Source organism: Rana temporaria, chromosome 10 (assembly GCF_905171775.1).
Source record: "Rana temporaria chromosome 10, aRanTem1.1, whole genome shotgun sequence".
NCBI classification, from domain to species: Eukaryota; Metazoa; Chordata; class Amphibia; order Anura; family Ranidae; genus Rana; species Rana temporaria.
Window position 1 is genome coordinate 12,420,516 of NC_053498.1, and position 21,585 is coordinate 12,442,100.

A 21,585-nucleotide genomic window follows, 5' to 3' on the forward strand; every position below is an offset into this window, starting at 1 on the left:
GAGAGGCCGGAGGACACCGCCATAGATTTTGTGTGCGCTCACAGGGCGCCTAGAGCTAAGGGCCCTGACACTCAAGCCACCACGTGACATTATCTGCTGCCTTCAGAGTTTCAGAGATTCACAATGGAGAAACGATAATGCTTTTTCAAGATCTATCTCAGATCACTCTGAAAAATCGCAGAGCGCTACGTCCTCTTCTTGATAGGCTCAGAGAGAAAGACCTGCGGTACACATGGAGGTTTCCATTTGCTCTCATGGTGAATTACAATGGCAAACAGCTTATTCTACGCTCTCCTTCGGACCTCCCTGATTTCTGCGCTGCCTTGCAACTAGACCTCATTGATCTCCCTGAGTGGTACCAGGAATTTCGCCTGGCACCCATGGAAAGGAGCCCCCCGGCATCCCCGCTGACTTCCCCCGACAACAGGTTCTCCAAGAAGCTGAAGACCTCTCGCAGAGGTGGATCCATGGCCGGCTCATTAGCAGGCACACCTAACAACAAACCCCAGTCATCCAGGGCTCTGGAAGACTACTGAACAAATAGTGTTACTACATGATGGACCCTGGCTACTCTCTTGACACGGCACCCGTGGTTTGTCATAACCGAAGTTTTGAGATGCTCTGTTCGGCATGATTTTGGATACACATGTTCAGCGAAGGACTCGACCGTGCCCGCCACATAGCAGTCCCCTACGACCGGTGTGGTAAGATCACCCCCCCATCCTATTTGCACGGGACAGTGAAACCCAGGCTGATGTAGCCCAATGTCCCTTGACAAGACACCACTAACTCCCTTGGACTCTGGGGTCTTGGGGTGGGTGGATGCGGGAGCGAAAGGGGTTGTGGAGGCCTTGCTCCCATGGGCCTACAGTGGAATTAAGCTGACTTTAACTTGTTCGCTGTTTACGTTTCCTCAGGTTATGACATCAATGCCATGATTTGTTCTCTATGGTTGGATAATATGGGGTGCCTAGGGGTGAGAGGTAGGGATTGTTTTGAGATTCCTTGAGCAATATCATCCGTGAATGCCACCTCATCCCTGTAGAGTATGTTAGGCCTCCGTTTTTTTGTTCCATTAAGTTGTTGTTCCCTTCCCATAGCCTGCTCCTGCAAGCCTTTCCTGCTAGATATCTGCTATCTTTCTACACTAGACTGTGCAGAGACGACATCTGTGTTGCACTTATCTAAAGAAATTTTTCTTTTTTTTTCACGGGCTGTGGGTCGACTACTCCGGTTCACAAGACATTTTTACTAGTTTATTTTTTAGTCTTGTGGCGACCACAGCCTTCCCTTAACCGCCTTGACACCCCCCACATAGTGCGTTGGGAGGGGCCCTTAGGGGTTCATCACAACACACTACTTGATATCCTTGAAACCGTATTAGGTCTATAGGAAGATTACCTGCCTTCTTTGTCTTTCTCATATCGCTAACACTCTTTAACCCTACTCTTTACCCCCCCTCCTTCCCTTCCCTCTCCCCCCGTCTCCCCCCTGTGTACAGCTTCAGTCCTGTTGTCTCCCTACCCTATCTGGTGCCCAGTCTCAACCCCAGTGAGGCTTGCAGATATATGACAAAATTTACTGTTTTGAAGCTAACGCTTGTTTTTTTCCTGATTAGTTCTGTGCTCAATCTCTACCTCCTGCAGCAGTCTTCCATCTCTCTCTGCATCCTTATGATGGCGTACTCATCTCTTGGCCAGAATCCTACGGTGATCTCTCATAATGTGAGAGGGCTGAACATCCCTGAAAGACGGACTACCCTCCTGAGGGAGCTCAGGAAAGGTAAGCCGAAATTTGTTTTCCTACAGGAAACACATTTCAAAACTGCTCAAGTGCCGAGGCTCACTGACTCCTATTTCCCTGAGGCATATCACGCCACGAATAGCCTTGCGAAAACAAAGGGCGTTTCCATATTAATCAGCAAACATGCTTCCTTTGACATTACTGACAAACTCCTAGACCCAGAGGGAAGATTTATCTTTCTGAAGGGGAAGTGCAATGGGGTACCTCTCACGTTGGCCAACGTGTATTTCCCTAATTCCTCTCATCTTACATTTTGCAGGAACACACTATCTATGCTCCAAGGTTTCAGCTCTGGGTGCATAATCCTAGGTGGAGATTTCAATATACCACTGAACCCCCTAGCAGATACCTCGACAGGCAAATCCTCCATTACGTACAGGATACTTAAGAGTATTAAGTCCATATTGGGGTCTATGCAACTGATAGACTCCTGGCGCTTTACTCACCCCGAGGGAAAGGACTACACGTTTCACTCTGTTCCCCACAATCGCCATGCCAGAATCGATTATATCTTCACAACTCAGAGAGATCTTCACCTGGTAACAGAGGCACACATAGGCATCCAGTCTATATCAGACCATGCTCCAACTTCATTGTCCCTTAATCTTCACGGACCTCCTCCTAAACCCAATTCTTGGAGACTTAACTCGTCCCTGTTGACAGACACGCTATTGCTCCCTGACATCACCCTCTTTCTGAAAGAATTTTTTGAACGTAATGTCACCCCGGGCATGGATCCCCTGACTATTTGGGAAGCCCATAAGTGCACAGTGCGGGGGGAACTCATTAGACTGGGGTCACAACGCAAGCGAGAAAGGGAAAAAACCATCAAACTCCTTTCAGATAAAATACATAGCCTTGAGACACTCCACAAACAGTCCCTTTCTGAAAGGTCAGCCTGCACATTATTGAACGCTAGGAAGGACCTTCAACAGCTCCTTGACTCTAAAGCTAAACGCCTTTTGTTCTTTAAAAAGAAGGTATATTATGAACATGGCGATAAATCAGGCAGTTTTTTGGCTAGGGCCTTGAAAGAGGCTAGTTCGGCGCATAACATTATGGGTATAAGGAATAAATCAGGTTCCTTAGACGTAACCACCGACAAAATAGCCCAACATTTTCACAAATTTTACTCTAACCTCTATAACCTACCAGCTCAAGGAAACCCTGTTAACCCTTCCAAAACTAGAAGTCAGGAGATTAGAGAATACCTAGCAGAGTCTGGGCTCCCCTCCCTACCGGAGGACGTAGTCCTTCAACTAGAAATGCCTATAGAAAACTCAGAACTGCAGTCAGTTATTAAAGACCTTAAAACTGGGAAAAGTCCAGCTCCGGACGGCTTCACTTCCATTTATTATAAAACCTTTGCAGAACTCCTTGTCGACCCCCTGAGAGAGGCCCTAAATTCGTTGGCCTCTCCTAGAGACGTGCCCCCTACATTCCTCTCAGCACACGTAGCTGTCCTGCCAAAACCCAACAAAGATCCCGAGAGCTGTGCTAGCTACAGGCCGATTTCACTCCTTAACTTGGACGTTAAGTTGCTAGCAAAAATTTTGGCCAATAGACTTCGCCCCCTTCTACACGATATCATAGGCCCGAGCCAAGCAGGCTTCATGCCGGGTATGAAATCCAGGGACAATGTCATTAAAGCACTTAATTTAATACATGCGGCACACACCCAGAAAATCGAGGGCCTTCTCTTGTCCACCGACGCAGAGAAGGCCTTCGATAGGATTGTCTGGGACTATATGATGGACACCTGTCAGCACATAGGTCTAGGGTTTCACATGAGATCCTGGATATCCGCACTTTACAAAAACCCCTCAGCCCGAATTAAGATTAACGGTTCCTTATCGGAAGCAGTCCAAATAAATAATGGCACTAGACAGGGATGCCCCCTTTCACCCCTCCTCTTCATTCTCTCCCTAGAACCTTTCATTAGAAGAATCATCGCTGAGAAAGCTATACAAGGTTTCTCGTTGGCGAGCAAAGAGTATAAGATTGCGGCATATGCCGACGATTTGCTCTTTTTCCTGATGGAGCCCCAGAAGTCCCTACCATCTCTCATGCAGGAATTTACACTGTTCGGCTACGTGTCCAATTTTAAAATTTATTTTTTGAAATCAGAAGCGCTAAACATAACCTTACCAGACCAATCTGTAGAAACACTTAAGACTATTTGCCCCTTTAGATGGGAACCGTCCGCCCTTAGATATCTGGGAGTGTGGCTAACATCAGACATTTCCCAAATCTATAATCGCAATTTCCCCCCCCTTCTTGCAGCAATTGATAGAGACCTGAAGTCGTGGAATGCCCGCAATTTCTCCTGGTTTGGGAGGGCAGCTATCTGCAAAATGGTTATCCTGCCAAAACTTTTATATTTGTTCCGCAACCTACCGGTTAGGATCCCCTTACAATTCTTTAAACTGATCTCTGCGATACAACAAAGATTCATCTGGGCCCACAAACCCCCGAGAATTAAAGCTAAGCTACTGACACTTCCTAAACACAGAGGGGAAATGGGTACTCCCGATTTCAAAAACTACTATTTTGCGGCACACATAACGAGAATAATAGATTGGCACTGCCATCGTAATCTTAAAGACTGGATACAAATTGAGGACGACCTCTACACCATTCCCTTACATTTTTCTCCCTGGATGCCATGGACTAACTATCCTGCATCTCTAAAGACACATCCACTGATAGGGACCACGTTAAGAGTTTTCCACAAGGTGTCAGGGGGAACGAACATATCAACTTCATTGAGCCCACTGACTCCCTTGTGGAACAACCCTGATTTCCCTCCGGGGATAGAGAACAGCTCTCTCCGCTCCCCTGACGCATCCAGACCCATACTTGCCTCGGACTGTTTCCGGAACGGTCTGTTCCGGGATTTTGGGGATCTCAAGGCAGCCCTTAATAGGTCTGACCTCCCCTTGTGGACATACTTCCAAGTGAGGAGCTACCTAAACCACACTGCTAGGAGACCAAATTTTAATAGGCAGCCCACGGAGATGGAGTCGGTGTGCCTAGCGGGTGTACCTGTACAAAAATCTACCTCAATTTCATACGCTTGGCTCAGAGATCAACCGGTACAAGGAGATGACAGATTCAGAGAGAGATGGTCGCAGGCATTGGATATCCCGATTTCGGGGCCCCAATGGAAGAGATCTTGCACCTTCGCACATAAATGCTCCCTGAGCACCAGAACACAAGAAACCGCCTACAAACTACTCACTCACTGGTACGCCACCCCGGTGAAATTACACTCGTGGTTCCCACAGACGCCTGACACCTGCTGGAGGTGCAATGCAGATAAGGGTACCTTGATCCACATATGGTGGCACTGCCCGCTAATTGCTCCGTACTGGCAAAAAGTATGCGAAACGATTAGATTGATCACAGAAACTAAGCTCAAACTCGACGCCGCCTGCTGCCTTCTGCACATTTCCAACATGTCCTTTCGGAGTTACAAAAACTCACTATCCAAACACCTCTTAAATGCAGCCAAGGCCCTTATACCCCTGTTTTGGAGGTCGTCCCGGGTCCCCTCGATACGTGATTGGCTGTCTAGAGTAAAAGAATTCTATGACATGGAAGAAACGGTAGCCCAATCATCTGAACGCACCGAACAGTTTTTCCACACTTGGTCACCTTGGGTCCATTTTAAATGTTCTGTAGATTTTGATAGATTGGTAGCTGTGACCTAGTGCGTTTAATGTTGACGGGGTCCGGGGCGCCTCTTTGAACACTGTGTGAACCTTAGGCGCAGGGCTGGAGCTGTTACTCGTCTCATTCCCCTAATGTGTCTCCCCCCCCCCCCCTCCTCCGTCCCGCTTCCTCCAACCCTTTCTTTTATTCTCCTCCTGAACTTTTTCTTATAGAAACTTCATATGTTACGACAAACTTAATCAGAATGCTAATATTTGAGGTTACATGACGTATATTTCATAAGGTACTGTTGATATTATGCCTTTGTCCCTCAATAATCGCTTTTTTTTTTTCCCTTTGGGTCAAACACAATGAGGTATTGTACATGCGTCAAACATTGCAATGTTTACTGGAATGTTTAAAGTTCTGTATTACGCATATAATGGGAGCTGTGCCTCCCACTGTTGCCCTTCTAATTTATCTTTAAATAAACTGGATGTTATAAAAAAAAAAAAAGAAAGCTAGACACATGGAAGAAAAAAAAAATAGGACATATGGGGAAAAGAAAAGAAAGCAAATAAAAAAAAGACAAAGGAAGAGAAGAAAAGGAAAAGTAAATAAAAACAAGGAATAGTTAGAGAAGGAAAAAGAAAAGAAGAAATGGACATAATTACTATGGAAACAACTAAAAACTAAAGCAGGAAAAGAAAGAGAGGGAACAATAGGGGGGGGGGAGTGTTTGAGAAATCTAAATTGAAGATAAGAGAGGGAAGAAAATTAAGAATATAAATTTAAAAAGAGAGAAAAAAAAAGAAAAGCAAGGAAGCAGTAGAAAGGAAAAATAAAAAAAAGGAAGGAAAAACAGGAAAAAAGGAATAGTGAATAAAATGTAAAAAAGAAAAGACATGCGAGGCACATGGAAGAAAAAAAAATAGGACATACGGGGAAAAGACAATGGAAGAGAAGAAAAAGAAAATACCGTATTTATCGGCGTATATCGCGCACTTTTTTGCCCTGAAAATCATACGCCGATACCCGATTTCCCGCGCCGAGTTTTGAATACTGCGCCGACATATACCGAGCGCAGTACACTCGGGTATAGTCGGCCAGTCTCGGCTTCTTCCGCGGTCACGTCCTGGACGTACAGGACGTGAGCGCGACAGTTGCTGAGCCTGCCCGAGTGTACTGCGCTTGGTATATGCTTGCGCAGTATTCAAAACTCGGCGCGGGAAACGAGCGGGAAGGACGCGAGGACGCCGGACCCGCCGAAAAGGACACCGGACCCGCCGAAGAGGACACCAGACCCGCCGCAGAAGGACACCCGAAGCCGCAGAAGGACACCCGAAGCCGCAGAAGGATGCCGGACCCGCCGAAGAGGACACCCGAAGCCGCAGAGGGATGCCGGACCCGACGAGGCCGCCGATGGACGCCGCGCAAGACACCAAAAATAACTTTTTTTCCACAGGATTGGGGGTCACTTTAGGGATGCGCGGTATACGCGGGAGCGCGTTATACCGCGATAAATACGGTAAATAAAAACAAGGAATAGTTAGAGAAGAAAATAGAAAAGAAGAAATGGACATAATAAGAACTTTGGAAACAACTAAAAACGAAAGCAAGAAAAGAAAGAGAGGGAAAAAAAAGGGGGGGGTTAAGAAATATAAATTGAAGATAAGAGAGGGAAGAAAATTAAGAAAATAAATTTAAAAAGAGAGAAAAAAAGAAAAGCAAGAAAACAGTAGAAAGGAAGAAAAAAAAGGAAGGAAAAACAGGAAAAAAGGAATAGTGAATAAAATGAAAAAAAGAAAAGACATGCGAGGCACGTGGAAGAAAAAAAATAGGATATATGGGGAAAAGAAAAGAAAGCAAATTAAAAAAAAAAAGTCAACGGAAGAGAAGAAAAAGAAAAGTAAATAAAAACAAGGAATAGTTAGAGAAGAAAATAGAAAAGAAGAAATGGACATAATAAGAACGATGGAAACAACTAAAAACGAAGGGGCAGATCCACATACATCTGCGCCGGGCGCAGCGTATGTAATATACGCTACGCAGCTGTAACTTACTTTGCCTTTGTTTGAATCCTCAACGAATTTGCGCCGTAAGTTACGGCGGCGTAGTGTATCTCTCGGGGCATAAGGGCACGGAATTCAAATTCGGCGGGTAGGGGGCGTGTTTCATTTAAATGAAGCGCGTCCCCACGCCGAACAAACAGCGCATGCGCCGTCCGTAAAAACTCCCAGGGTGCATTGCTCCAAATGACGTCGCAAGGACGTCATTGTTTTCGACGTGAACGTAAATGGCGTCCAGCCCCATTCACGGGCAATTACGCAAACGACGTAAAATTTTCAAAATTATACGCGGGAACGACGGCCATACTTAACATTGAGTACGCCACCAGATAGCAGCTTTAACTATACGCCGGAAAAAGCCGAACGGAAACGACGTAAAAAAAATGCGACGGCTGCTTGTACGTTCGTGGATCGTCGGAAATAGCTAATTTGCATACTCGACGCGGAATACGACGGAAACGCCACCTAGCGGCCGCAGAAAAATTGCATCTAAGATCCGACGGCGTACTAAGACGTACGCATGTCGGATCTAACCCAGATGCCGTCGTATCTTGTTTTGTGGATACCAAAACAAAGATACGATGCGCAAAATTTGAAATGTCTGTACTACAGCTATATGTTCTACTATCAGTTCTTGCAGGAACAAGTAAGTAAATGTTTTTCTTCTCTTTAGATGTTGTCTATCTCTCTCATTTCTTTTATTTTTTTTTCTTCTTTCTACTGCTTTCTTGCTTTTCTTTTTTTTTCTCTCTTTTTAAATATATTTTCTTAATTTTCTTCCCTCTCTTATCTTCAATTTAGATTTCTTAACCCCCCCCCCTTTTTTTTTCCCTTCTCTTTCTTTTCCTGGTAATCATCATACATGCAGTGGAGACATTACTGAGATGTCTGTAGTACAGCTATATGTTCTACTATCAGTTCTTGCAGGAACAAGTAAGTAAATGTTTTTCTTCTCTTTAGATGTTGTCTATCTCTCTCATTTCTTTTCTTTTTTTTCTTCTTTCTACTGCTTTCTTGCTTTTCTTTTTTTTTCTCTCTTTTTAAATATATTTTCTTAATTTTCTTCCCTCTCTTATCTTCAATTTAGATTTCTTAACCCCCCCCCCCCTTTTTTTTCCCCTTCTCTTTCTTTTCCTGGTAATCATCATACATGCAGTGGAGACATTACTGAGATGTCTGTACTACAGCTATATGTTCTACTATCAGTTCTTGCAGGAACAAGTAAGTCAATGTTTTTCTTCTCTTTAGATGTCTATCTCTCTCATTTCTTTTCTTTTTTTTCTTCTTTCTACTGCTTTCTTGCTTTTCTTTTTTTTTTTTTCTCTCTTTTTAAATATATTTTCTTAATTTTCTTCCCTCTCTTATCTTCAATTTAGATTTCTTAAGAAAATTACGCCGGCGTATCTCTTGATACGCCGCCGTAATTTTCTTTGAGGATCTGCCCCTAAAGCAGGAAAAGAAAGAGAAGGGAAAAAAAAGGGGGGGGTTAAGAAATCTAAATTGAAGATAAGAGAGGGAAGAAAATTAAGAAAATATATTTAAAAAGAGAGAAAAAAAAAAGAAAAGCAAGAAAGCAGTAGAAAGAAGAAGAAAAATAAAAGAAATGAGAGAGATAGACATCTAAAGAGAAGAAAAACATTTACTTACTTGTTCCTGCAAGAACTGATAGTAGAACATATAGCTGTAGTACAGACATCTCTGTAATGTCTTCACTGCATGTATGATGATTACGGTACCAATGTAAACCTTACTGGTTGTCTACAACCTTTATAGAAAATAAGTCATGGGGTGGAGAAAGGGACATGAAATGCTCGTCATATTACTAACATATGTTCAGTTTCATAATATAGCGTGACTATCTATAGTGTGTGATTTTCATAATTGCATTCAGTAATACATAATATACAGTACATTTCATGTAGGGAGTTACAATCTTATTTGCATCTGCAGAGGCATCTCAGGTACATTTTATGGCATTGTAATCAGCATTGTTTAACCTGCCATGGGCCATGTAATAAGGTTGGCTGTATTAGATTTTAAAGAAGAACTGCAGTCTGCTCACATAGGGCCAGATTCAGAAAGAAGATACGACGGCGTATCTTCTGATACGCCGTCGTATCTCTGAGTTCGGCCGGTCGTATCTATGCGGCTGATTCATAGAATCAGTTAGTCATAGATATCCCTAAGATCCGACCGGTGTAAGTGTCTTACACCGTCGGATCTTAGGCTGCAATTCCAGACCGGCCGCTAGGTGGCGCTTCCGTATTTTTATGCGACGAATATGCAAATGAGGAGTTACGCCGATTTAGAAATGAACGACCGCCCGGCGCTTTTTTTTTTACGTAGTTTGCGTTCGGCTTTTTCCGGCGTATAGTTACCCCTAGGTCTATGAGGCGCAGCCAATGTTAAGTATGGCCGTCGTTCCCGCGACAAAATTTGAATTTTTTACTTAGTTTGCGTAAGTCGTTCGCGAATACGGATGGACGTAATTTGCGGAAACGTCGAAAGCATGACGAGTTGCCGACGTCATTTGGAGCATGCGCACTGGGATTCATTCGTGGCCGGCGCATGCGCAGTTGGTTCGGCGCAGGGACGCGCATCATTTAAATGATACACGCCCCCTACCCGCCTAATTTGAATTCCGCCGAGTAGTTTACGCTACGCCGCCGCAACTTTACAGGCAAGTGCTTGGTGAATACAGCACTTTCCATGAAAAATTTGCGTCGGCGTAACATAAATGAGTTACGTTACGCCAGCAGAAAGATCCGCTGATCTTTCTGAATCTGGCCCATAATCTGTAATAAAAACATCTTTGCCATTCGGAAGCTTCCCTCCAACCACTTTGCATATTATTTTATATATACTGTGATTCACTAACACAGGGTACAGGGGTCAGCAGAACGGAGGACAGGGAGTCACTAGGGCGGGGTACAGGGGTCAGCAGGACAGAGGACAGGCAGTCAGTAGGGCAGGGTACATAGGTCAGGAGGACGGAGGATAAGGAGTTAGTAGGGCAGGATACAGGGGTCAGCAGGAAGAGGTCAGTAGGGCAGGGTACACAGGGAGGGCATAAATAGGGCAGGGTACAGGGGTCAGAAGGACGGAAGAAAGGAGGTCAATAGAGCAGGGTACAGGGGTCAGCAGGGGACAGTTGGGATGTATGCATCAGTGTCCCCCTCATCTGTCCCCGCCATTAGTCTCCCCCTCATCTGTCTCCTGTCATCAGTGTCCCCCACCATCAGTGTCTTCCACCATCAGTGTCTTCCATCATCCATGTCCCCAAACATCAGTGTCCTCCACCATCAGTGTCTCCCACTGTCCTCCACCATCAGTGTCTCCCACTGTCCTCCACCATCAGTGTCTCCCACTGTCCTCCACCATCAGTGTCCCCCACCATCAGTGTCTTCCACCATCAGTGTCTTCCATCATCCATGTCCCCAAACATCAGTGTCCTCCACCATCAGTGTCTCCCACTGTCCTCCACCATCAGTGTCCCCACCATCAGTGTCCTCTACCACCAATGCCCCCCAACATTAGTGTCCCTACCATCAGTGCCCCCCCACCATTACTGTCCCTACCATCAGTGCCACCCACCATCAGTGTCCTCCACCATTAGTGTCCCCCACCAGTGCCCCCCAGCATCTGTGTCCCCCACCATCTGTGTCCTCTACCATCAGTTCCCCCCACCATTAGTGTCTCTACCATCAGTGCCCCCCACGTTGCCCCCCCGGCGGCCTCTCCTCTCTTCTCGTACATCCCAGATGATGTCACACGCAAATGGGGATGGACAAGAAGAGAGGAGGGGCCGCCGGGGCAGCATGACATGAGAGAGAATTTATCACACCCACTGCCAGTCTGGCTGCAGCGCTCCCCTCCCTCCCTCCTCCTCTACACTTCACACACAGCAGGCATCTCCCGCTGTGTGTATCGGAGCTTAGTGTGAAAACTTTGGCCGCGCTGTGAGAAAAGTCCTGCCTTCCTCCTAAATCAGCTTGTGTGATAGACGCATTGTTCTGCCTATCACACAAGCTGATCTAGGAGGAGGGCGGGACTTTTCTCACAGCGCAGCCAAAGTTAACACACTAAGCTCCAATACACACAGCGGGAGATGCCTGCTGTGTGTAATCCTGGGACTCACAGAGGCGAGAGAGACACTGACACAGTGACACTGTCAATTTTCAGCCCTGTTCCCTGGCCCCATAAGGCAAGTGCCCATGTTGCCTTGCGCTAGCGCCGGCCCTGTGTATGATGTCACTTCTGGGTTATCCCGTCACTTTCCCTGGCTAGCATAGCCAGGAAGGGATGTATTGCCTTTTAGACCCTGCATGTCTCATTAAACATGCAGGGAATAAAAAAAAGTTGCACCCGAGCACATACAATTTTTTTTTTTTTTTTTTGAGGCCTCCAGCTCCCCCATATATACACATGTACGAACGTAAACGCATGCGTCAGGGCACCTACACGTGACAACGTTGATTGCAATACACATGTTACATATCACCACGCACGCCAGAGTGAGAGCAACAATTCTAGCACCAGACCACCTCCGTGACACTAAACTGATGACCTATAGTACTGAAGTTAATCCCCTTTTTACGAGCGCACGCACATTTAAGGTTTGACATGTGGGGTATGTATTTATTTTCTTACTCGTCGTTAATATCTTACCAAATATTTGGGTAGTTTATTGTGTTTGTTTGCCCTATGTGACCGATCTCGCATACCCCAGGTGGGCACATCCGCCAGACCTGTGTCTCCTGTCCTCCAAACGCACCCGCAGCCTGCAGATTCGCCATAACCAGCCCTTAACCCCTCAATCACGAGACAATCCACACAGGTGTTGAGGGTTAAACATGCAGAGCATAAACTGTTTATTAAATACAAGACATACACTTTTATACACAGTTAGAAAGACTCCCCTTAGCTTTGTCATAGAGGGGAGGGGGTAGGGCACAAGCAACAACCAATGGGAACTGAACACTTGTACATTGAAACAGTCTACAGTTAAACATAAAGGGGCAGATCCACAAAGAAAGTACGCTGGCGTATCTATTGATATGCCGGCGTAATTTCAAAATTCCCGCGTCGTATCTTTGTTTTAAATCCTCAAAACAAAATACGATGGCATCTGGGTTAGATCCGACAGGCGTACGTCTTCGTACGCCTTCGGATCTTAGATGCAATTTTTCGGCATCCGCTAGGTGGCGTTCCCGTCGTAATCCGCGTTGAGTATGCAAATTAGCTATTCCCGACGATCCACGAACGTACGAGCGGCCGTCGCATTTGTTTACGTCGTTTCCATTCGGCTTTTACCAGGGGAAAAAGTTAAAGCTGCTATCTGGTGGCGTACTCAATGTTAAGTATGGCCGTCTGATTTTGAAAATTTTACGTCGTTTGCGTAAGTCGTCCGTGAATGGGGCTGGACGCCATTTACGTTCACTTCGAAAACAATGACGTCCTTGCGACGTCATTTCGAGCAATGCACCCTGGGAGTTTTGACGGACGGGGCATGCGCAGTTCGTTCGGCGCGGGGACGCGCTTCATTTAAATGAAACATGCCCCCTACTCGCCGCATACGAATTCCGCGCCCTTACGCCACGAGAGATACACTACGCCACCGTAACTTACGGCGCAAATTCTTTCAGGATTCAAACCAAAGCCAAGTAAGTTACGGCGGTGTAGCGTATCTTTGTGGATCTGCCCCAAAGGGATTATGGTAAGCAGGCAGCCTCTCAATAAACATCCCCTGCGGAGAGATGTCTCCAGTCCAGACCATTGTCTATGCCATGACCCAACACATTTAGACACAGCAACAAGAGGGGGGGGGATGGGGGAGAAGGGATGTAGCATTACATTACAATATCTCAATGCCAGCTTGTCCCCAGGTCTCCAGTCTCTTCTGGGCCATAATCTGTGGGTAGGAGGCCCGCCCACGGGCACTTTAGAATTCTATGCCTATAGGCTCCAAGATGTAAATATGGCCTTGATCCCAACCTGCACCCACTTGTTACTGACCTTTTGTCTTATTAACTTACCACACTTTTGCTTGATACCTACCTGCTACTGTATATGTGCCACTAGAGGCATAACTAGAACCCTCAGGACCCCAGTGCAAGAAACCATGATACCCCTTCCATCCGAGCCCCAGGCTTCCAATTTTGGGAGGGCGTCCATGGAACATCCCCCAGAACCCTTCCGCCCACATCAGCTGATCACATGTAAACCAACTTGCTGGTTATCGGCAGCCCTTTCCTCCCACACTGTGTCTGTTTAAGGAAAGGAGAGGTAACAATGTCAGTAAATAGTTTACACTGATAATTAGTGTCCTGATCATCACTGCATCCTATCAGTGCCCATCAAAGCTGCCTATCATTGCCTATCAGTGCACATCAATTTTGCCTATCAGTGCCCATTAATACCACCTCAATGCTGCCTATCAGTGCTACCTATCAGTGCCCATCAATGCTGCCTAGCAGTGCTACCTATCAGTGCACATCAATGCTGCCTATCAGTGCCCATTAATACCACCTCAATGGTGTCTATCAGTGCCACCTATCATGTCTGCCTATTGGTGCTCAATGGCCATCAGTGACGCCTATCAGTGTTCATCAATTACACCTATCAATACCTCCTATCAGTGCTCATCAATGCTGCCTATCAGTATCACCTATCAGTGCTCATCAATGCCACCTATCAGTGCCCATCAGTGCATTCTATGAGTGCTGCCTATCAGTGCCACCTATCATTGTTTATCAATGCCACTTATCAGTGCCCATCATTGCAGTCTATGAGTGCCACCTATCAGTGCCACCTATCATTGTTCATCAATGCCGCCTACCAGTGCAGCTCATCAGTGCCCATCAGTTCCACCTATCAGTGCTCATCAATGCTGCCTGTAACAGAATGACCCATGACACCCAGAGACTTTTGAAGGAGGAGGGGTACTCCTGTGCCAGCGTCACTAATAACTCTTGGGTCTAGGTTCACGCTGTGCCCCTTAAATTATAAATTACATGAGATGGGACATTACTAAATTCAAAATTATAAATTATAAATTACATGAGATGGGACATTACTGTTAATTCATGTATTGCAGGAGATCTGGACACATTACAGGTGATTTCATTCTGACCCCCAACCGGTCAATAAGAGTGTCTACTTCAATGTGAGGACACATGCTTTTGAGGTGTTAATTGGGACTGCTCCAAGACCTTTCATTGTGTATGCTAATAACACTGTTTGTGTGAAGATGCTATTGATGATAGATATGTGTTGTGAGGTAGCAGTCTAAGGGTCAGATGTCTCCTTTCAGGGGTAGGGAATTAGCATGTCAATTATGTTTAGTAAAGGAATGTGACTTGTCAAGCTGTAGTAATTACCTCCTCTAATTGCAGAGACGGGACGTCTGGGGGGTGACTAATGATTAACTCAACGGAATGTCATTGTCTAAAGCCTCGTACACACGACCAAGGAACTCGACGGGCGAAACACATTGTTTTCCTCGTCAAGTTCCTTGTTAGACTGTTGAGGAACTCGACAAGCCAATTTTCTCCATTCCTGTCAAGGAAATAGAGAACATGCTCTCTTTTTGGCTCGTCGAGTTTCTCGACAGTTACCTCGACGAAAATGTACACACGACGGTTTCCTCTGCAAAAAAATATCTCCCAGCAAGTTTCTTGCTGGTTTTTGCCGAGAAACTCGGTCGTGTGTACGAGGCTTCAGAGAAGGTGTATTGAAGCCCCATTGTGTGATGTGTGGGTGGAGAGTTCCTTTGTCCCTGTGATTACTGTAAACATGCTGTACTGTATATAAGAGAACAAAGATACCATTAAAGTTCATACATTTTGACTTAGAACACAGAGCGTATGTCTCGTCTCTCTGAGGGAATTCTTATGGATCGTGTCTGCTGGATTGTGTCGGAAGCTGTCTTGGGTTGATGGAATGGTTATATCGTAAACGGTGGTGACCGTTACACTGCCTATCAGTGCCTCCCCATCAGTGGCCATCATTGCTGTCTATCATTGCTCCACAGGGAAACAGGTATTCAACTCATCCAATACTTGCAGTGTGTCATGTACCTGAGAGGAGACTAAAATTACTAGGCTTGCATATCTTGTATCTCCAGTCCAGGCCCCACTAAATGTGGAACAGAGGGTGCTGAGGTACAGGAGGAACTTGAGTGTCTGCAGATTTAGATAGGGGAACTTGCAGCAGGAGAGGCGGCCCAAAAGGAACAGGAGAACTATCAGGTCAGAATCAGTAGCCGTGCTCAGTAGTCCAGCCTGAGTTGAAGAAGCACTCCACTTGCACTGCAGGCCCAGGATGTGTGGCTGGTCAGAGCTCTCAGCAGACTTGCAGCAGGAACATTCAACGGGGTGCAGAGCTGTAACAGCAGACAGCCAGGCAGGCCCTTTTTTATTATAGTTTTAACTCTTTTCTTTTTTGAATACAAAAGGAACAGCCTCGCCGGGCCGTATATATGTTGGGACATTTACATTGCATAGCCATGAGGCTTAGCACGAGACAAAAAGATGTGGTTTTCTACGCACTTTTATCCATCAGTTATGTTTTATGTTATGTTGTATGCATAGTAGGATTGTGTATTTATGATTTTATGTTGCCAGATATTGTGTACAATTAGATATGTCAACACTTTTTTCAGTCATTTCATAGAACCTCCACGTATGATCTGGATTCACCCACATTTATGGATATATATACATTTACAGTTCCTTCGCTTATGGGGTCTTGAGGGTGGTAATAGAGGTTTTAACGAAGTTATGTCACATGCCGCGTACACACGATCATTCTTCGGGTTGTAAAAAACAACGTTTTTCAGGCTTTAGGAAAAACAACGTTTTTTCAACTTGATCATTAACCACTTGACATCCGCCCGCCGTCAAATGACTCTATTGTTCCGACAGGACGTCATATTTAAAGCCTCTAGGGCACCCGTCGCGTCACTTGGAACACAGTGCACGTGCCCGGCACCCGCGATTGCCCAGTAACTGAGCAGGGACGTGGAGCTCTGTGTGTAAACAGAGGATACCGAGGTTACCGATCTGTGTCCCTTGTACATAGGGACACAGATCGGTCACCTCCCCCAGTCACCCCCTCCCCCTACAGTTAGAACACACCCAGGATACACATTTAACCCCTTCCCCGCCCCCTAGTGGTTAACCCCTTCCCTGCCAGTCACATTTATACAGTAATCAATGCATATTTATAGCACTGTTCACTGTATAAATGTGAATGGTCCCAAAAATGTGTCAAAAGTGTCCGCTATAATGTCGCAGTCCCGAAAAAAAACGCAGATCGCCGCCATTCCTAGTAAAAAAAATAAAAAAAAATCATTATGTCCCCTATTTTGTAGGCAATATAACTTTTGCGCAAACCAGGTTATTGCGATTTTTTTTTTTAACAAAAATATGTAGAAGAATACGTATCGGCCTAAACTGAGGAAAAAATATATATATTTTTTTTAAATTGGATATTTATTATAGCAAATAGTAAAAAATATTGTGTTTTTTTTCAAAATTGACGCTCTTTTTTTGTTTATAGCCCAAAAAATAAAAACCGCATAGGCGATCAAATACCACCAAAAGAAAGCTATATTTGTGGGGAAAAAAGGACGTCAATTTTGTTTGGGAGCCACGTCGCACGACCACGCAATTGTCAGTTAAAGCGACGCAGTGCTGGAAGCTAAAATCTCGTCTGGGCAGGAAGGGGGTGTATGTGCACAGTAGGCAAGTGGTTAAACGGCCTTGCAAACACACGATCGTTAAAAAAAAAATGCTCTAGCAAAGCACGGGGAAGTACGACATGTACAACGGCACTATAAAGGGATAATTCCATGCGGATGGCGCCACCCTTGGGGCTGATTTAGCTGATTTTCGTGTTAGTAAAAGACGATTCTCGCTTTTCTGTCTGTTACAGCGTGATGAATGTGCTTACTCCATTACGAACGCTAGTTTTACCAGAACGAGCGCTCATGTCTCATAACTTGCTTCTGGGCACGCGCAGATTTTTCACGTTGTTAAAGCCCTCACACAACCAACGTGAAAAACGTCGTTAAAAAATAGAGCATGTTCGGAAAAAAAATGTGCCCGTTTTTCAGAACCCGAAAAATGCTCTGGAGCCCACACACGATCGTTTTTAATGACATTAAAAAAAAAACGTCATTTTTTACAACCCGAAAAATGATCGTGTGTACGTGGCATCACACTTCCGGGCCTGTCAGGGGAGAAATGCCTGACTGTCTGTTTATACAATGTATGAACAGCGATCAGTCATTTCTCCTAGTGAGTCCCACCCCCCCCTACAGTTAGAACACACCCAGGGAACATACTTAACCCCTTAACCCCCCTTTTTATGTAATTTCTTTTCATAAAAAAATGTATATATTAAAGGGCCCAGAGGGCCCCATATGGCAACCCCCCTTTTAAAAAATAAATATATATTTTTTATTTCTCTTTATTAAAGGGCCGAGAGGTCCCCAGGGCCCCGGATGGCTACCCCCCCCTTTTTTAATATATATTTTTCTTTATTCCTTCTTTTTTTTGTAAAGGGCCCAATTTCAGGCGGCAGCACCCCCCCCCCCCCGGTTCTCTGCTCCAGGGGGCCCATGCCTGAAGCTGTGTATGGGGCCCCATAATTCCTGATGGCGGCCCTGGTTACCGCGGCTCCACTACCAATATGAAAGTCCACAAACTGTGATCCGGTTTTCTAGCCAGGATGTTCAGGCCCCACAGATACAATGAAAAATGAAGGAGATCGCGCTAAATTATTGTACAGTGAATAATAAATAAGTGGAAAGTTCGAATTAGATTTAAAAAATCAGTCCCGCCACACAGGCAAATTCATATGAACAATCTCCCAAGTGTAACACCGAATCCACATAAGAAGAGTGCTTGAAAGGAAAGATCCTCCACCAAGGTTATAAGGGCCTCTTACCGGATGGAAATGATCTCCAAATTATAAGAGATCAAATAAAGCGTGATAAGAGACAAGCATGGATGATATCCCATAGGAAGCCACAGCGCTGAAATCCTGATGGACTCTGATAGGAACTCCCGATAAACCATCCACGAGTATGTAAAAACCAAGTCCTGTCGTGACGAAACGTAGGGAGGCGGCGTTCTGACGTCACCGCGCATTTTCTACCCGGATACGGGCTGTTTGTTAAGCTGGCCGGCTTTTTACATGCTCTATGTTTGCTGATACTATGTAAGTGTATTTCCACTTATTTTATTAATTAAAGAAGGTTTTACACTATGTGAGCCCCTTCTGTTTTTACATACTCGTGGATGGTTTATCGGGAGTTCCTATCTAACACAAGGATACAGTCCATCAGGATTTCAGCGCTGTGGCTTCCTATGGGATATCATCCATGCTTGTCTCTTATCACGCTTTATTTGATCTCTTATAATTTGTAGATCATTTCCATCTGGTAAGAGGCCCTTATAACCTTGGTGGAGGATCTTTCCTTTCAAGCACTCTTCTTATGTGGATTCGGTGTTACACTTGGGAGATTGTTCATATGAATTTGCCTGTGTGGTGGGACTGATTTTTTAAATCTAATTTGAACTTTCCACTTATTTTTTATTATTCACTGTACAATAATTTAGTGCGATCTCCTTAATTTTTCATTTTGTCTTTGTGTGGTATAACACTTTTAGATCGCTGCTTATTTTCTGGTAAACAAGCGCAATATTTTTCTGCACCCACAGATACAATACTTAAATCAGGAAGGCTGGCGACTCGGATGCTCTTGAATAAAAGTCCTTTATTAGTTACACGGGTACAGGCTATACGCTGACGCGTTTCGGCTAAAAAGCCTTCATCGAAATTTGATAAAGGCTTCTTAGCCGAAACGCGTCAGTGTATAGCCTGTACCCGTGTAACTAATAAAGTACTTTTATTCAAGAGCATCTGAGTTTCCAGCCTTCTTGATTTAAGTAAGAATTAAAAGAGATAAAAAAAAAAATTATAACGTACATATCAACGTGCTGAAATCTTAGATTTTATTTTGGCTTCTTTGAAATGATTTGTATAATTTCTAAAACATAAACACATAAAGTATAATCTGAGCAACACAACAAAGGATCAGAGTGGTGGGGTAGCTAGAACTTCCTTCGGTGCCATCCGTACATGTGTATTCAACCGCCTCTTGTACCGTATATTTACCGAGATATTGTGTGCCAAAGTCACATATGCTACTAGTGGTGCAACCCCGATTGGAAATCTCCTGCCGCCAGAATGGTGTTTTACCCGTTTTGTTTAACTTTCCTGCTCCATACCAGTAGTTTTCCATATAGGCGTCATCATAGAATGCTGTAACAATTAAGAAATATTCCTGATAAGCAAACCACTCCACTCCAGCCCCAGATTATAAGCAACACGTTAAAGGCACATGCCAATCAAAATTGCTAGAAATTACTTTAAACCCCCCCCCCCAAACAGAGACCCAGGAGCAGAGATGTATTATGGCCTAAGCCGACAAGGCCCAGGCCTAGGGCGGCACTTTGTGGGGGGCGGCGAAAAGGCGCCCCCCACAAATTTCCCACCCTGTGCTCATCCCACCCTGTCCCCCTGTGCTCATCCCACCCTGTGCTCATCCCACCCTGTCCCCCTGTGCTCATGCCACCCCATCCCCCTGTGCTCATGCCACCCTGTCCCCCTGTGCTCATGCCACCCTGTCCCCCTGTGCTCATGACACCCTGTCCCCCTGTGCTCATGCCACCCTGTGCTCATGCCACCCTATCCCCCTGTGCTCATGCCACCCTGTCCCCCTGTGCTCATGCCACCCTGTGCTCATGCCACCCTGTGCTCATGCCACCCTGTCCCCCTGTGCCCATGCCATCCTGTCCCCCTGTGCTCATGCCACCCTGTGCTCATGCCACCCTGTGCTCATCCCCCCCTGTCCTCATCCCACCCTGTCCCTCTGTCCTCATCCCATGAAAATGATAGGACGAGTCTTAAAAAGGAAGGGGTGCGTCATATATAAAGTAGGGGGGTGCGCTAATTTTCACCAGGCCTAGGGCAGCACAAAACCTAAATACACCCCTGCCCAGGAGAATAAAATTGTGGCAGCTGCAATTTTTATATTGCACAATTTATGGCAGCTTGTTATCCGATGCGTATTTTCAGAAGAGAAATACACTAGAGTCCTTTCTCAGGAGTATTCCATCTGTCCCTTCCTCATGCATTTGCCGAGGGATGAAAAACCGACAACAATGCATTCCTATGAGCAAATGGACCTAAAGTGATAAACATCCGTGTCTGTTCAGGTCTGTTTTGTTTTTTTTAAATGGAAAAAAATACATTTTTATTCCGTTTGAAAAAAAAACAGAATTGGACCTAAAAGAATGTAAACAGACAAATGGTCCTTTTTAGCATTAGTTGTTATGAGCTGGCCTGGCACCCACCGGCGTCCAAACTAATATGACTCACATCTGCCGTCATGAGTCAACCCCTTGAAGACCAAGCCTTTTTCTGACACGTGTTGCTTACAAGTTAAAATCTGTATTTTTTTTTCCATAGAAGATTACTTAGAATCCCCAAACATTATAAATATTTTTTTAGCAGCTTCCCCGTTCTTCACTGTGGCACCGTGTGTTTTATAGGGAAACACAATCGATGATGTCACACCTACAGCCACACCCCCCTACAGTTAGAAACAGACATGAAGTCACACATAACCCCTTCAGCACCCCCTAGTGGTTAACTCCCAAACTGCAATTGTCATTTTCACAGTAACCAGTGCATTTTTAATGCATTTTTTGCTGTGAAAATGACAATGGTCCCAAAAATGTGTCAAAATTGTCCGAAGTGTCTGCCATAATGTCGCAGTCACAAAAAAAATCGATGATCGCCGCCATTAGTAGTAAAAAAAAAAAATTAATAAAAATGCAATAAAACTATCCCCCTAAAGGCCCAACAGGAAGTTAAGGGAAACCTCTCCAAAGTCAAGGAAATCATCACTTTATCACTAAAACAGGTGTCCCCATTAGAAGATTTTTTTTATCAAAATAAAACAATACATACCGTATTTATCGGC

General features: G+C 45.0%; 1 protein-coding gene across 1 annotated transcript in view; it reads right to left on the reverse strand.

Annotated features, from left to right (window-relative positions):
- Nucleotides 1-9,272, reverse strand: part of LOC120916329 — a 35,104-nt gene extending 25,832 nt beyond the window's left edge. The window contains exon 1 of the mRNA XM_040327236.1: nt 9,174-9,272. Within this exon, the coding sequence (XP_040183170.1) occupies nt 9,174-9,222 (49 nt within the window). The 5' untranslated portion in view covers nt 9,223-9,272. The remainder of the gene's footprint in view (nt 1-9,173) is intronic.
- Between the last annotated feature and the right edge of the window lie 12,313 nt (nt 9,273-21,585).